At 32.7% G+C, this 14189-nt stretch overlaps 1 protein-coding gene across 1 annotated transcript in view; it reads right to left on the minus strand.

Moving 5' to 3' along the window:
* Positions 1-4309: 4309 nt before the first annotated feature.
* Positions 4310-14189, minus strand: part of SEMA3C (semaphorin 3C) — a 162726-nt gene continuing 152846 nt past the window's right edge. Inside the window, exons 16-18 of the mRNA XM_063099746.1 lie at positions 12207-12274; positions 9241-9371; positions 4310-5493 (exon numbers count right to left, since the gene is read on the minus strand). Of these exons, the coding sequence (XP_062955816.1) occupies positions 5080-5493; positions 9241-9371; positions 12207-12274 (613 nt within the window). The 3' untranslated portion in view covers positions 4310-5079. The remainder of the gene's footprint in view (positions 5494-9240; positions 9372-12206; positions 12275-14189) is intronic.

A 14189-nucleotide genomic window follows, 5' to 3' on the forward strand; every position in this document is an offset into this window, starting at 1 on the left:
TGGCATACACTGTAAGAACTCCACGTAGGTTAATTTATCTAATTCTCACAATACAACTTCTTTGTGGGATAGGTATTATAATTCCAATTTTAGAGAAAGCAACAATTCATCAAGAGGGGTTACATAAAGTTTCCAGGTTATATTATTTATAAATGGAGAAGCTGGAATAAGAACTTGAAGCAGAAATTGATATTCTGAATTTTAGAATAATAATAAATTGAATATAGCTGCATTGTGCATTTCTGGGTACATTACCCATGGACACACACCCATACATGTGCACATAAAAATATCAACAGGAATCCACTGAACGTCTGAGGCTGGTGTGGCTTGGGTAGCATCTCCTTTATTTTTTGTTTCTTGTTTCCACTTTTCTACTCGTGAGACAGCTAACTGTCAATATCAAACTATAGCTTACAACAACTACTGATTCATGTCAACTCAAAAGAATGAAATTTAAAGGTCTGTTTGACTATCTGTGATGTAGCAGAGAAGTTACGATGATTATAATTTACCCCCAAAGTCAGTATGAATAAAAAATTAAAACATATAACTTCTCTTTCTTAAATAGAATTGTAGGAATAACATTATGAAAAGACCTAAGAAAATAGAATATTCCTTTAATCTCATGGATGAAGGATCATATATTTATTAAAAAATATCCAGAGAAACAATAGGAATAACTTTTATTTTCATAATAACTCCATTGTATATCCATTTTGGTTTGCAGAAATAACTGGTTTTTATCCCATAAAATTTTTGGATGACTTTTTTTGTATGAATAATTTATAGGAAAAAAAAAACACTTAAAGAATAGAAATTCACTGTGCTTTTGTATTTGGGGGTCAAGAGATAACCTTACATAGAATAAACAGTCTTAATGTGTTTGTTATAATGTCATCCTTTAATAGCACTTTATGTAAGTAACACTCAAGCATGGCAACATAATAGCCCTGAGAAATACACAATTCAAACTATGTGGAAAGTACTATTTTATGAGGTGAATAGACAAATACATTAGAATCACTAGAACAAAGATGGAATTTTTAAAAACTCTTGGAGCTAGTTCTTCCAACTCTCAATACCTGTGCACTACGAAGGTAGCTTGGTATGAAACCATAAACATTGAAAAATATATTCTTAAGGGTCCTTAAAAAAAATAATTTATTGGCAATGAAGTTCTTCAATTGGCACTACATAGAACTCGCGATTTATTTTGATTTTGCAGAGGGGCTTAAATTCTTGTGCAAAAAGCAATTGGTTAAAATGATCGTAGGATAAACTTTAAAAAAAATTAGTTTGCACAATGATCTTCTACAGTGTAGTCACCATGCAGAGAATTCAATAAAATTCTCAGTGTCTCTGGTCAAATAAACATTTTTGCGTACTTTGCTTATTTCCTTGTCTAGACAAGCTTTTTAACAGGCTTAACTGGGCTGCAAAACAGCTGAATGTCTCTCTTGACTTTAGCTAGCTGAATAGATGTAGGAATCTGTCATCTTTTTCTTAAAAAATTTCCACATAGGTAAGAGGCATAAAGCATTAGAATACAATGTTATAATAAATATATTCAATTATTTAAAAACTTAAATTGAAATATAAGCAAGGGAGATACTGAGAAATAACTAGGCAACGGGGGAGTGGTGCAGAATCATCAGGTTGGATGATCTGTTGAGACAACTTTCAATTTTTATTTCTTTTTTCTCTATTCACATTATTGCACACTGAAAACCCAGAGGTAGGCAGAAGAAAACTGTCACAGTTCTGTCATTTAAATGTTTTAACAGGATTATGATTAACCTTCACTTTTATAAAGGCTCATTTTACATGGTGAGGTGTTACCTGATCCACTGACTGTAGGTTCCCTACCTGGATCATGGGCAATTAATTTGATATAGAACATAACTGAAAGATTCCTTCCACTCTAGCAAGATGTCACCTTCTAAATAAGAAAATACTAACACATTCATTGAATACTTACTATATGATATGTTCTATCCTAACACTTTACTGATTTGAACTGTGTATAGAACTAAGGCAGAAAAAAGTTCAAAAACTTTACCAAAAAGTCAGCTTGGATTCAAATTCAGGAAGTCTGGCCCCAAATCCTATGCATTCCTAAAGTATATATTTTTTTCCCAATGTAGACACAATATACTCTGAATAACTGTCTATAGACATGGATGAGTGTACAAGATGAAGGAAAAACAAATACATATTTGCTTGCATATATATATATATATACAATATTTATATATATAATATATAATATTATATATATATAATATTTTGGAAATATACACTGAAAACTAATAATGTTTGATGTCCCTGAGGTTGGAACATAGACAGATGAGGGCTAATGGTACCAGGAGAGTTTTACATGTATATCCTTCTGTAATTTTTAAATTTTGAAATATCTAGGTGTATTACTTTCACAAAAATAGATAAATAAATCTTAAATTAAAAACATTATAATGATTCACTAGAGTCTGTCAAGTTAATAAGTAATTTAACCCTACATTAAAAAGAAAAGCTAAAGACATCCTTGGGGAACTCAACATTTTATTTTGTCAAGCAAATGATTTCTTCAATATCCAATTAAATTTTAGTGTGATAACTACATTTAGTTTTTCTTATGCAGCGTGAACATTCACTGTAATGACAGTTTCATCATGCTAAAATCTATTCACAAAACTACACTTTGGAAAAAAGTGCATTTCTAGAAAATTTTATGTACAATACAAATGGAAAACATTTTAAGTCATTGAATTGTAAAACTACACAAAACAAAACCAACCAACCACCAATATTCAGTATACATTAATGAAATTTTTGAGAAAGAAAATTTTCTTTACACTTGGCAGAGTTACATTCAAGAAGAATTTCCATATTTTTAAAAGAAAAGTAACAAAAGTATATACAATTTAATAATGCTCAAAAAGAAAGTATTAAATAGCCCAAATAATATTATAAAACTAAATACCCTTACTGTTTGTAAGCTTGGACTTACATAAAGCAAGGAGAACTGTGACTCTAAAACAATTTCACTTTTAACTTTATACATAGAATAGATTGACCATAAACACAGAAGATAATTTTGGCTTTACATTGACACTTGTTTCTATTTGTGCATGTAGAGGAGAAAAGAAGTTTAATTACACCTTTTAATCAGGCAAACCATTTGTAATAATTAACTGTTTTAGAGATTACTTTAGAATCATGCACATTTGGAAGAATAGCTTTTTAAAAAAAAATAAAGTTTGGTGTTATTTATGCTGTGCATTTTAACTGCTTTTCTTTTTTTTTTTGCCACATTGAAGCCTCGTCTTACAATATTATAATATATCACCACTTAAAAATAATAAATCATATTCTTAGACACTGATCAATGACCACATTCCTTTTGACAATGATTTTAGTTCTTGAAGTTTTATACTTACAATGCTTAAAAAGGCAACAACATCTACCTTGATAAATTTCTTTGTGGATGTTAACTACAAATAAAATTTTTGTACTAGATTTTGATTAGGTATATGGTGCAATTTCTGTTTCCACCTGGAAACAGGAAAATGTCTTAAAAAGAAAGTAAAATGAAAAAGCAAAAGTTGTGTTTGTAAAAGAAATATGATCATATGAGGAAATTTTTCATATTTTCTCCATTTAATTTTTATTTGGATAAAATAATTTCAATATTAAATAGTTCTAATAAAAGTACCCCAATACACAATTAGAAGACAAATATTTTATCCATCACAAAACTTGCCACATTTACATTTCTAGTCCAGTGAACATAGATGCAGTACCCCTGTGACAAGGTACTTCAAAAAGTTTACGGAAAGATTCATAGTACCTTTTAATTCTAACTTTCCACAAACTTTTTGAAATATCTTTGAATGTACCAACATTCTTTTAAAAGAAAGAATGCCTATTTTTGTTCATATTATATTGGTTTTTCCTCTCTGGATATAAAGAGCACCTCTCCATCACATGCAAAAGATAACAAAAAAATGAAGTGTTGACCTAAAAATCAGCCTGATATCTGAGATTGGTTTTATAAAAGCAAGAGTTAATCATTGAACTTGATTATTGAAGATAAAAACTAGCCACATTTGTTATAAATTCTTCTTCATAAAGTTGCATTTTCAACGTTGATTTTTCTTTCTATGGTTTCACTCATATAGAAGTTTGATACTTAAATTTTTTTTCTTATATTGTTTAATTTGCCACACAAACTAGAAAATTAGAACAAAAATAGAAATTAATTAAACAGTGTAAGATTATATTCTCTGAATGTAGAATAACTTAAATAACTTCCAAAAAAAGAAAGTGCTTTTGTTTGGAAGATGATAACGTAAGAACATAAACTTAAATGCTTCACTGATAGAACTCCCATTAAAGATGTTTATGGTGTAGGTTATTCATTTTATCTTTGTGAAACAAGGAAACAAATATTGATGAGAGATATCAGCAACTGACACCTTTTACAATCTTAAAAAAACAACAATAATATGTTTCATGGCAGCATATAAATTCATAATTTTCTCTTTATGAATCATTTATGTTTTAATACAACTTTTAGATGCTCTTTCCCTGTCTTCTGTCTAGTCTACATTTCTTTTGCTAGCCACTCTGTTACATGCATTTATATGACTTTTACTATTTGAAAACATTGAATTTGGAATTTTTCATATATAAAATCATTGACAATTAGAAATCTAAACCCTAAAGCAGAGAAGGAGTATCACAGGGTTATGGCCCTAATTCAGTAGGGAGATGTAACAATTCTAGTTTTGTAGCCAACATATTGATTTCAAAGAAAAGGTGAATAAAGATATAAATAAAATCTGGGTTAAGTTAAATATTTATAAGCACCATAAGGACCATGACGTGTCTAGTGCTAGTCATTATCATACAAGAAAATGCATGCTCATTTCAGTTCATGGAAAACTCACTTTAGGAGTGAGTCATCACCATTTTCCAGGAATTTCTCATGGGTAAAGGACAAGATTCTTTGCTCAAATTTAGCCACTGAAGACAGAGCATTTGTTACTGGAAGCATAAGCCCCATGGAAAAACATATTAGGACTCTGGCAACTGATTCCTCCTGTTTCTACTTTTCCGGTTGTTGATGAGAGCCTTTAACTTGCCATAGTCCCCTCTCATCTTTTGTAATTCTTCTCCCTGTTGATGTTGCTGTCGAGTATCTTTGCAGTATTGATTAATCATTTGCATTTCTGAGTGGCTGAATGCCCCCATGATATCCTTTGGGTGGAAGGGTAAAGCCCTCACAGAGCTGGCCCAGGTCCATGGGGACCATTTGTCAGTCACAACAGCCACCATTTCTGAATCTAAAACTTTGAAGTTGATCTTGGCTATGGTCTGCTTGAAGCTGTTTTCTGTTGCAATGCAATGATACAGTCCTTGGTCAGAATCTTGAACAGAGCGGATCAGGAGTCCATGTGAAGTGGCTATAATTCGTTCATTTAGCTTGACCTAAAAAAGGACACATTAAAATTCCTAAAACCACATGTTATATTTTCTAAGAAATTATGACTAATATATACAGAATATTCTTGACTTCCACAAATTAGGAAAAAGCACTGAGTACTAATTAATTACTTCCTTCTCAGTGGACACAAATTTTTGTTCAGTTTCTTTGCCTTTTTTGGGGGGGCATGGGAGATCTTGTCACATGTGTGCTGAGTCTATTGAGGAGTGGGTGAAGGTATTATTCATATTGGCAATACTAGCTTAAAGTGCATTCCCCTGCATAGAAGTCGTTTCTTCATATATAAGCACAAATTTTGGCTGCTTTTGGAATCAGAATCACAGTTAATTTAAAATATCTATTTCTTCCTGGAGTTCTTATCTTTTGTTTTTCCAAAAATACTCACTTACATATAAAAGCATGAAGCCACAATTAAAGGGTTGAATTTTATTTTATTTTTCAATGAATGAATGAATGTTCTTTTAAATAAAAAATATATAAGCAGAGGCAAAGCTTTGAACTTTATCAAAGGTCAATTCCAATTATCCCAAACTAAAGAATGACTAAAAAGAAGCTGGAATGTCATTGTCTTGTAAGTCTTGTACGTGGTTTTACTTTCCAAGAAAAGATAATAAAAAGTTATGGGTTAATATAATTACTTTACAGGCTTATACTGGAAAAATAATCATTTGCTGGATATCAGCTAAGTGCTTGAAATTTATCTTCCTTAAAGTTTCAGCCATAGTACTGCCAATCAGCGGATAAAAACCTAAGTGGTGAGAAGTTCCTTGACACGCATACTCTGGAATACTCTTTCAACTGAGGAAAAAAGTAATTTGGTAGAAATCAAAATAAAGTAATGCATATGAAATGGTTCTCTAAATGACAGAGTTCTGTGCACACAGACATTTTATTATTAAAATCCAAATCAAAATCGATTGTTTATGATAAAAAGTTACCCCACACAAAAGCACGGAAAGGCAAGAATAGTACTGAAAGACAGACCCAGAAAAGAGAGAGAATTATAAGGAGGAAGTGATGAAACAGGTTTTGACATTAATTTAAATTTTAAAGTTTAAATGTGCCTAAATAATTTAAATATTGTAAAATGCACTCAGGAGTTAATGAAAAGAAGGCCTTTCCTATTTGAGCAAAATTGGGAAAAGCATTTTGAGGACAATTTGATAAAATACATAAAACATGTACATAATATTTGGTGCGGCAATTTCATTTCCAAGAATTTATCTAGAAGATATACTCTCACAAGTATGCAGATATTTGTTTACATGATGTTTTTGATAAGAGGAAAAACAAGAAATAACCTAACCAGTAATGGCTTACAAACACTTAAGGTACATTCATACAATCAAATATGTAGCCTGCAAAAAATGAGGCAGCTCCACAGGTACTGATGATGAAGTGCTGTGTGTGTGTGTGTGTGTGTGTGTGTGTGAAGGGGAGGAGATTTATAGAGCAAATTTGGAGAAATATATAACAATTGAATACATAACTCTTGGCAACCTTATACTCTGGGAAGTGGAAATAAGTACTGACGTGGAGGAGGGCTGTTAGTCTTTACGCTATTCAGTATGAACTGTTTGCACTTTCTCCACAAACTTTTGTCTTACTTTTTAAAAAAGGTTTAATGTTTACATATCAATAATGTGAGAAACAAGCGTATGTTTGCCTAAAATAGTGAGAGTCAGAATAAATTTAAGACTATATTAATAGCTTTTTAACCAAATTAAGAATAAGTTAGGGCCAACCCTGTGGCTCACTCGGGAGAGTGCGGTGCTGGGAGCGCCAAGGCCACGGGTTCGGATCCTATATAGGGATGGCCGGTGCGCTCACTGGCTGAGTGTGGTGCAGACGACACCATGCCGAGGATTGCGATCCCCTTACCGGTCACACACACACACAAAAGAATAAGTTAAATTGTGCTATGCTTAAATTCTGAATACAGATTTTTATAACTGTCTTAGAGTTAATTTTATGGTAATCTTAAATTATTACATTTGTAGTTTTAGAGATTGGAAGAAAAATCAAGGTAGTAATATATGAGTCTCCACATTCTTAAGCTTTGTGAAATAGAACATTAGAAATATCACGAGAGATTTAAAATTTTATTAATTTCTGTGCTATGCTTTCAAACCTATATATATTTATTTATTTAAATTTTAAATCAGAAAAAATATAAAGATTATTCACTTGTATATTATTCTATTGAACTTTCTACTGAATGAAAGAAAACTATTTTATCCATATTAGTTAATCCCTGTTTGAGTATTAGTTACCTATTCACATACATACAGGTAGACGTTTCCCAGAAGGATTGTTCACGTCCACGTGCTCACGCCCTAGCCTAAGAACTCGCTCCTATAAGGTAATCATCAGCATACTTTATCACTTCTACCCCAGGTTACTTTGCAAAGCAATTATTATAATAATCCACTCAAAAAAATTACAATTAATTAGACAGTAGAAGTTTCAAGACTTCTTTGATGATAAATTTTATTTTAACATTTACTTGTACATTTTTGTGAGGTACAGTGTTGTTTCAATACATTCATATACTGCACAATGATTCACTCAGGGTAGGTAGCACAGTTTTGTAGCTGTTAGTCCACCTCTTCTCCTCTTCCCACCCCCAGTAACCATTATTGTACTGTCTACTTCTATGAGAACCACTTTTTTCTTATGTAAGTCATCCACTTATGGCTGAATATTCCAGTAACAAGGGACACACAATTTCCTAAGCGGCTTATAACATCTTTGTATAGGCAAGTCTGAGAGCTGGAAAGTATTTTCTCACAGGGAGCCAACATTTATCTCAGTAATTTCGAGGCAGTGTCTGTGCTCTATAGCTTGGGATGGCATACATTCTACATAGACTTAATTAACTTCATATGTAGTGACAAAATTGTTCACGAGGAAGAATACACACAAATGCAGAAGCTTCTATTTTCCTGTTAGCCCCATCAGACTTTATGATGCACTGATAGTAGCACATTTTAGACTACCCTAAGGCTTTATATATACAAGTATATATCTTACTTCTCATTTGTCAGGACAACGTGACATCAATATTATGGAACTCATTATTTAAAATCCATGACCCTATGCCATTTTACAATGTCTCTCTTTTAAAACAGCTCTTTCCGATCACTGAAAGGTTACAGTAAGTGTCCTTTTATTTGAAAATCCGTTTTTCTTCCCCCATATCACTAAATAAAGGCAATGGTCCCATAAACAATGATTCCCTGTATTACTTAACTGAAACACGAGTTATGAATAATAAAGCAATGGAAACAGATTACCACACAGCAGAGAAATGCTCTTTGCCATAAAGGTTATAGCTCAGTATAATTTCTTGCTAAGGAAAACTGAACTTTTTTTAGAGCTCCCTTTTATCTTGTGAATCACACAAAGGTGCTGCTGTGTGAGAACTTGGCTTCTGGATTTGCACACATCTTGTTTCTTTTACAAATGCTTCCTCACATCAATGCCACCATCTTAGTGCCCAAGCTCTTGTTTCAATCACCATGTTATAGAGGTGGGCAGCAGAGATGATTTCTAATTAATCCATCAATTCTAAGGACAAAGGATTTTAAAGAAGGTGGCACCTATCGCGAAGACATAAAAGGGTGTTCGCATGCCTTTCCTTTTCTGTTTGATCTGAACCTCACTGAGGAATGGTGATTTAATGCTCATTCCAAAGCCCTGATTGATTGCTGCTGGCTGCACACACTTACCTCTTTCCTCCTGTCTTTGTCCTTCTGTAACAACCACTTGACAGATGCCTGCGGAGACTTGGGGGCACACTCAAGGAAAGTGGTGTTATTTTTTACTCCATACTGAACAATTTCAGCTGCATTTCTGTATGCTGAAAAGCAAAAATAAATGGAGAGAGAGAGAGAGAGAGAGAGAGAGAGAGAAACACGGAATTAGGGCATATCCTCCTTTATGAATGTTTTTTTCTCTGTAAAATTGTGGCAGTGATAATCACTTAACAAACAAATTGTTAGACATTGATTACCTGTTTTGTTTAACATAAAGGGAAGGACAGAAAGACTATTAAGTTCATCAAGGCTATGTTGACAACTGAATCAACATTTATTCAAGAATTAGTCTATACCAAGGACAGTACTTAATATTACTTTGGAAACTAATTTGTTACCATATTCTCATGAGTTAGATTTTTGTCAGCTTTTCATAGCTGAGCAAGCTGAGGCTGTGAATTATGAGGAAATACATTGTAGGTAGAGAGTTAGTGAGTGCCAGCCAATGTGGAAGCCAGGTTACCCCACTGCTAAAGTTCATACTCAGTGTGGTATAGAGGAAATTCAGAAGCAGTGACAAAGGGCAGATAGTCATCTGTGGTCACGGTGGGATGCAGTGGTCGAGAGCACAGTTTCAGAATCAGAAACCTGGGGTAAGACCTTGATTCATCACCACTGGCTGTTTAACCTTAGATGAGTTTCTTGATCTCTCTGTGCTTAGTTTTACTCATTTCTAAAACCTGGATTATAATATTTTCACACAGATTCTTCAATAAAAGTATTCAAATAGGTAATGTATTTAGTATAATCATGTGGTAGCTTAGAGATGAACAGAATCCTCTTTCATAAAGCAGGGGTAATATAGTTTCTTGAGCATTAAGTGAGATAATCATAAAAAAGCACTTAGGTCAGGTTGTGACACAAAGTCAGAATCAACATTTTGTTTGCCATTACCTCCACTGCCACTATTATTACCACTGCAACTACTACCACTATTAATGGGAACTGACACATGTTTATAAAATACCCAGTAAATAGAGAAATGATAACCTGGATTTATTTCCCCAATTAGATGTATGGAACAATTAAGCAAAATCTGTCTTACTTTGCTCCTTGCTCCTCGTTAGTAACAAGAACACCATTCTTTATGAAAGGAAAATACAGACTCAAAAGAATTAGAAATAGAGGTCTCAGTGTTAATTTTTAAAAAAACAGTACATCTGTAGCACCTTGGTGAGCCAGGAGCAAGGTCTACTTGGAGATAATTCTGGTTGGTGAGGTTGAGATGCAGGGAGGAGATTAACGGTGAAAGTTTAATAACATGGTATCTTCATGTCAGGATGGGAAGGAAGGGATTAGATTAATTGTAAAACACAAGGCAGCACTGTCAGTGGTACTAAGGCTCTGTAGTACACCCATGTTCATAACAGGATTATTCACTATGACCCAAAGGTGGAAGCAATCCAAGTGTCCAGTGACAAATGAATGGATAAAGAAAATGTGGTATATACATACAGTCGAATATTATCCAGTCTTAAACAGGAAGAAGACTCTGACACATGTTACGATATGGATAAACCTTTAAGACAGTATGCTAAGTGAAATAAGCCAGTCATAAAAGGACAAACTTTGCATGATTCCACTCTATGAGGTACCAAGAATAGTGAAATTCATAAGAAAGTAGAATGGTGGTTGCCAAGGGCTGAAGAGAAGAGGTAATGTTTAGTTAGTATTTAATGAGTATAGAGTTTTGGTTTGGGAAGATGAAAAATATATGAAGATGGTTGGTGGTATAGTTACACAACAATGTGAATGTATTTATTTATTTATTTATTTATTTTTATTATTTTTAATTTTATTTTGTCGATATACATTGTGGCTGATTATTGCTCCCCATCACCAACTCCTCCCTCCCTTCTCCCTCCCCCCTCCCCCCAACAATGTCCTTTCTGTTTGCTTGTCGTATCAACTTCAAGTAATTGTGGTTGTTATATCTTCTCCCCCCCCATTTGTGTGTGTGTGTGTGTGTGTGTGTGTGTGTGTGTGTGTGAATTTATATATTAATTTTTAGCTCCCACCAATAAGTGAGAACATGTGGTATTTCTCTTTCTGTGCCTGACTTGTTTCACTTAATATAATTCTCTCAAGGTCCATCCATGTTGTTGCAAATGGCAGTATTTCATTCGTTTTTATAGCTGAGTAGTATTCCATTGTATAGATGTACCATACCATCTAACCCCAGTTAGGATGGCTAAAATCCAAAAGACTCTGAACGATAAATGCTGGCAAGGTTGCAGAGAAAAAGGAACTCTCATACATTGTTGGTGGGACTGCAAAATGGTGCAGCCTCTATGGAAAATGGTATGGAGGTTCCTCAAACAATTGCAGATAGATCTACCATACGACCCAGCTATCCCGTTGCTGGGAATATACCCAGAGGAATGGAAATCATCAAGTCGAAGGTATACCTGTTCCCCAATGTTCATCGCAGCACTCTTTACAATAGCCAAGAGTTGGAATGTGAATGTATTTAATGCCACAGAACTATAAACTTCAACATAGTTAAAATAGTGAATTTTATGATATGTATATATACTACAATAAAAAGTGCTGTTCTATGTGTTTTTCAATGGTAACTTTTAAAAAGTAATTTTTTTTCCAGAAAGAAAATAGAGCTGGGAAAATCTGTAGTTACTCTTTTTGTGAAAGACCTACCATATAACATACCTGAAGTACACATGCTCCCAGACATTTGCTTTTCACTGTTCTCAGTCTACATACAAATAATGTTTAATTTGTAGTTACCATACATGAACACCAAAAATTTTTACAGTGAGTCTTTCTTTAAAATAAAAGGCTTACATCTATCACAATGTTTCCCCTACTGAAATGTGATATGGAGCATCCTATCAATATTGACCATTGCTTGCTTTTAATACCTTTTAGATTAAATCCTCTGCATTGAGTCAGTGGATTTCCATGTCTCACGTCTTGTCTCCGGCTCCTTCTACAAGTGTGGAAATACATAAAAGTGACTTCAAATTATCATTGTTAATTACACCATATTTAAAACATTGCATTTTTTAACTTCACAACCTTTTGCTTGCATAAGCTTTCATAAAAATATAAAAAAATCAGTCTGATGATCTTATGAAGCTATCTGACATTTCTCATTCAATGTATCAATGATAGAGTATTTATCTTCGTTTTTCAATCTGAATAAATTCAGGTCCTCCACATCTACTATTTGTGATAGAATGGATATGACCCATTATATGCATTTCTCAGGGAAAATGCTAGGTTCTATAATTAATAGTGTAAATTTTTAGTTTAGAGACATCCATCGAAATTTTTCTAAAATGATAACCTCGAAAATATAAACTCACTAGCATTTTCTTTCTTACAAAAGTTTTTTCTTAAATAAACATGCTTTTCTTACAAAAGCCAATACTTTCTAACACTTTCTAGATATGTATATTAAAACTTTTCAGGAATGAGTGATATAGAAATAAAACGGGGACATTTAATGCAAAGTTAAGTAACATGGTTGGTTTATTTACAAGAATAAGCCTTTTCTTCCCAACTTTTTATTTTTAAAAATTTCAGGACTACAGAAAAGTGGATATGTGAGTACAATGACTACTGTCATACCTAGATTCACTAATTGCTATATTTTGACACATACATTCTTTTCTCTCTCATACGTAAGTATATATCATGTATATACTGTGTATGCACATATATGAAAACCATTAGAAAATAAGTTGCAGATATGATAATGCTTCAGCCTCACATTCTTTAGCATGTATATTTCAACAGTAAGTAATCTCTCTACATAACAATATCATTATCATACTAAATATATTAACATTTATATAATAGTATAATCTAATGCACATTCTACATTAAAATTTCCCTAGTTGTCCCCAAAACAACCGTCATGGATTTTTAAAAGTTTATCCAGGATCTAATCAAATTTCATTCTTTGTATTTAGTTGTTATGTGTTATTAGCTTAAGCATTTCAAAAATTTAGTTACATTTAAATAAAAGTTTTAAGTTATTTGCATTCTAATTATTTAATTTCCTGAGTACTAGATTCACATATTACCTTAATTTCAATTGTATTATACAGCATAACAAATCAAAATAGAGCAACTAAAATCCTCTGAGCAACACATCATGGATATGCATACTGCTATAAGCAAGAAGGAAGGGTACTCTTCTTAAATATTGGGAGTACAGAGCTAAATTGTTTGTTTACTGTCAGTGCTAAAAAATATATATGAATGAGCATATCATTTAATTAGGTTAAATTTTAAGGCTTTCTTAATATTTTTACCCTTAAAGATAAACTAAAATATCCAGCAAAAAGAACAGAAATATTAAAATCACTCAGTGATTATTAAATTTACAAAAGCAAAATTAATCTAAAAGTCATTAATAATGAAATAAACTTATTTTAGGATTACAGAAAATAGTTATTACTCTATGTACACAATAGATTGTATACATGTTATTATGAAATTATAGGTATAAAATTTTGTACCATTTAAGTATCTTTTTCCTAAAAAAGTTACATGATCCTTATCCAATTACATATTTCTATATAATCATACACACAACATAGTGGAAGTGCTAGTTACTCTTATCTCGGGTTATATAATTAATACTATATTCTAGAAAAGTTCCCATATCGGGTTTTCACTGCATTGCTCTTGCTGTATTTTGAAGTCACAGCATTGTTTACTACCAGCCAACTTGAGAGTGTATATATTATACAGTGTGAGTACCACATGAGGATTCTTATAGCTGACCTGGGCATTTTCAGCCATCTAGAAAGCAATAGCATTCAAACAATTTATTGTCCTGTGATCAGCACTATGTAATGGTTTACTGATATATACAAACTCTCAAGCTGGGC

Source organism: Cynocephalus volans, chromosome 6 (assembly GCF_027409185.1).
Source record: "Cynocephalus volans isolate mCynVol1 chromosome 6, mCynVol1.pri, whole genome shotgun sequence".
Taxonomy (NCBI): Eukaryota; Metazoa; Chordata; class Mammalia; order Dermoptera; family Cynocephalidae; genus Cynocephalus; species Cynocephalus volans.